At 41.9% G+C, this 3,130-nt stretch overlaps 1 protein-coding gene across 1 annotated transcript in view; it reads right to left on the reverse strand.

Annotated features, from left to right (window-relative positions):
• LOC101862912 overlaps positions 1–1,439 on the reverse strand; it is a 13,465-nt gene extending 12,026 nt beyond the window's left edge. Inside the window, exon 1 of the mRNA XM_005111207.3 lies at positions 1,250–1,439. Coding sequence (XP_005111264.3) covers positions 1,250–1,370 — 121 coding nt within the window. The 5' untranslated portion in view covers positions 1,371–1,439. The remainder of the gene's footprint in view (positions 1–1,249) is intronic.
• Positions 1,440–3,130: the final 1,691 nt, after the last annotated feature.

Here is a 3,130-nt window from a genome sequence, read left to right on the forward strand (position 1 = left end):
TTGTCACCGGAATATCCCATGGCCGTCTGAAACAAATAAGAATTTACAGTCTCGACTAATAAGCACAGTCTTCAATTGGAAAGGAGAGATCCAGCTTTGTCTTGCAGAAATTCAATCTGAGCAGTGGGATGATAATTCCATCCACCATGGTATCCTGAACGTATTAAAGAGCGAAACTTTTCTCTTCTTTTAGCACTTTTTCAACAAAGTGTTCACGCACGTTGACGCTGTTTATGGGATCCTCCAACACAGAAGTACAACACCCATAGCAACCTAACAAGCTCAAGACACGTTTAAAGTAGCCGTCGATGGAATTAGAAACTGTATAGATCTACGTGTTCTATCAACAAAACAGACCACGGAAAACACGCTTCCAAGAGGCGCAGACATTTCAACACCAACGAAAAGAACGAAAGGAAGACTTCTACTTCATATGGATTTTCTCAAAACAAGCAGGAAGATGAAACCATCTCATTTATCGTGCCCTTGACTATCTTCAACCTGCTTTAACAAAATTGTACACGCCCACCTTTAAGAGCCACGAGCCACCCCTGCTGTACAGCCAATAGAGGCATCTCTTTGGTAAGCCACGCAGGGAAAACATGAAAAGAGCTATTGCGGCGAGAAGCCTGAGCGAAGTACAGTTTGGATTCCGAAAGGGAAGAGGATGCACGGATACAGTATAATATTCGCATTTCGACAGTTATGCGAGAAAACCACCGAACAGAGAACAAAGAATCCAACATTTCGACAGAGTAAACCAAGCCAAACGCTGGCTTCAGATAGCAGGAGCTCAGTAAGAACGAAGGAAAGCAATACAGACTGGTTCAAAGTAAGATCTGGAGTACGTACGACAGAGATGCGTCTTATCTTCCCTCCAGTTTATAATCTATATGGACACAATAATTCAATACTTTGGCCCCTTACAAAGACACGAGACCATTGTGAAAGAGGTGCTTGAAGGAAGGATGTGCGGCAGAAGAGGGAGAGCCAGAGGAAGACAAAGAGTATCATGGATGGACAACGTAAAAGCATGGACTGGCCTGGTTATAGCAGAATGTGCAACGGCAGCTCGCGACCGTCAAGGATGGAGGGTCATTACAGGTCAACCGCTTAGTCGGAGATGATACCCCCAGTTTCAATTTCCAGTTTCAACATACAAAGAAAAGGAGGAGGCATGAAGACGATAAATATTTGATAGGACAGAAGGAGCAAACCCCACTAAAGCACCCTCCAACCACCCACCTACCTTTGTCTTGATAAGTCAGGGTGTTGCTGAAGCTGGCAGTGGGCTTCCCTGGCATGTGCTCCACTTTGCAACCGTCCTTGGCTGTTGTAGCAAGCAAGAAAACAATACTGTGTCGTCCCATGTACGTTTTTTTTAACGCCCTAAAATGGTTCTATTTCGGTCTAAATAAGATCTTGTTTAATGAAAGTTGAAAGTGTTTTAATACCCCCCTCCCCCCCCCCCTCCATTGACCCACTAATGATCACATTTTGTGCTGTGTTAAGTTTTTCTTAGAGGTGTTTTAATGACCCTGACACAATAATGGTCATATTTCACGCTGAATAGAATTTTCAGTACAGGTGTTTTTACGCCTTCATAAACACAATAATGGCGACATCTCGAGCTATATACATACATGTGAGGCAGCGTGGTGGAGTCAGGCTCTCGTCAAAATAATCAAAGTGAAGAAACTTGCTTTTTTCTGTTGGTTTATGAATTTTTATCAAACTTTTGTTTTTTGGGTCAACGCCTTTCATGCCCTTTAAAGAACTGTGTGAATATTTCTGAAAAACGTTGATTAAAGGTCCAAAAAATGTAAATTTTCAGTTACCACGGATTCTTAAGCTAAGGAAATAACTAATCTTTGGCGGCCATTTTCTCACTAATTTTACCTCTGAAAGCAGGTGACCCCACCCCCTTCATTCGCAAATATCTCGACTTGTATTCAAGATAAATGGATATTTTTTAATCCCAATAAACACAAGTGAACAAGCTTTACAATGATACCAATATCTCTACTTGCCCAAAAATTGACAAGAGCCTGATTCCACCACGCTGCCTCACAAATGTTCAAAGTAGCTTTTACGACTCCATCCACACTGTTTCAATCATTTAGGAGGCGGGCTTCCAACCCATATATAATATTACTAGCTGGGCCCCCTTTCGATGAAAGGAATGATCAGCGGTGCCTATACGTTCTTATACTAACCGTTCTCTGACCGTCTAAGCCGTCCTTTAATATCAACTAAAAGTCATTGGCCTACTATATTTACGCTCTAATGGAAGAGGGCAATACATCTTGAGAGATGCAAAAAAAACCTATAAGGTCTAGATCTATACTCTCAAAACAAAACGCGCCTCGCGAAATATCACTTCCAGATTTTCTAAAATTGCAGAGACAAAAGCCTCGACCTATAAAAGCGATCGGGGAAATAAAGAAATGTAGCTTTTTGCAGCAAAACTGTCTCAAAACGGAAAAAACTAAGGGCGCCATGCTCTGGAGAATATCTTAAAGAATTTTTCGGCGAAAACCACTTGTCAATCGTTGCAGCCATTAAAAAGCCTTTTGAATAGCAAAATTCGGCCACCACAAATAGATAATAGATGTGTGTGCAGGCACCAAACGGTCACCTGTATAAGACAATCACCTGTCCGTATGGCCACTTCTCATTCCTCCCTAGTGTATTTTTTTTTACATTGTAATGACATTGTCTAAGACGTCTTTTGGGTTTTTTTTATGGGAAAGGTTTTTACGGCGCTCGCAACTGTATAAGGTCATAATGAGTGCTATGGGGTGGGTGGTAACAGAGAAGTTCAAACGAGGAATCAGGCTTACTCTGTTCACCTCTCTAGCCTCAACAGCACCAAGTCTGCTTCGAATATCGAGGCACCCCGGAAATAGCAGTCCACAAGAGAGTGACAAAAATACAAAAGAAGTAGAGGAAAATGACGATAGAAATGATGAGGTAAGAAAAAGCATCAGTTCCCCCTATGATGTTCCGCCACAGTATGAGCATGACATTGATAAATCAGCTCATTTTAAGACGTCTTAGAGAACTTCAACCGTATAATACACACACACACACACACACACACACACACACACACACACACACACACACA

The sequence above is a fragment of the Aplysia californica genome, unplaced genomic scaffold, assembly GCF_000002075.1.
Source record: "Aplysia californica isolate F4 #8 unplaced genomic scaffold, AplCal3.0 scaffold01025, whole genome shotgun sequence".
Classification (NCBI taxonomy): Eukaryota; Metazoa; Mollusca; class Gastropoda; order Aplysiida; family Aplysiidae; genus Aplysia; species Aplysia californica.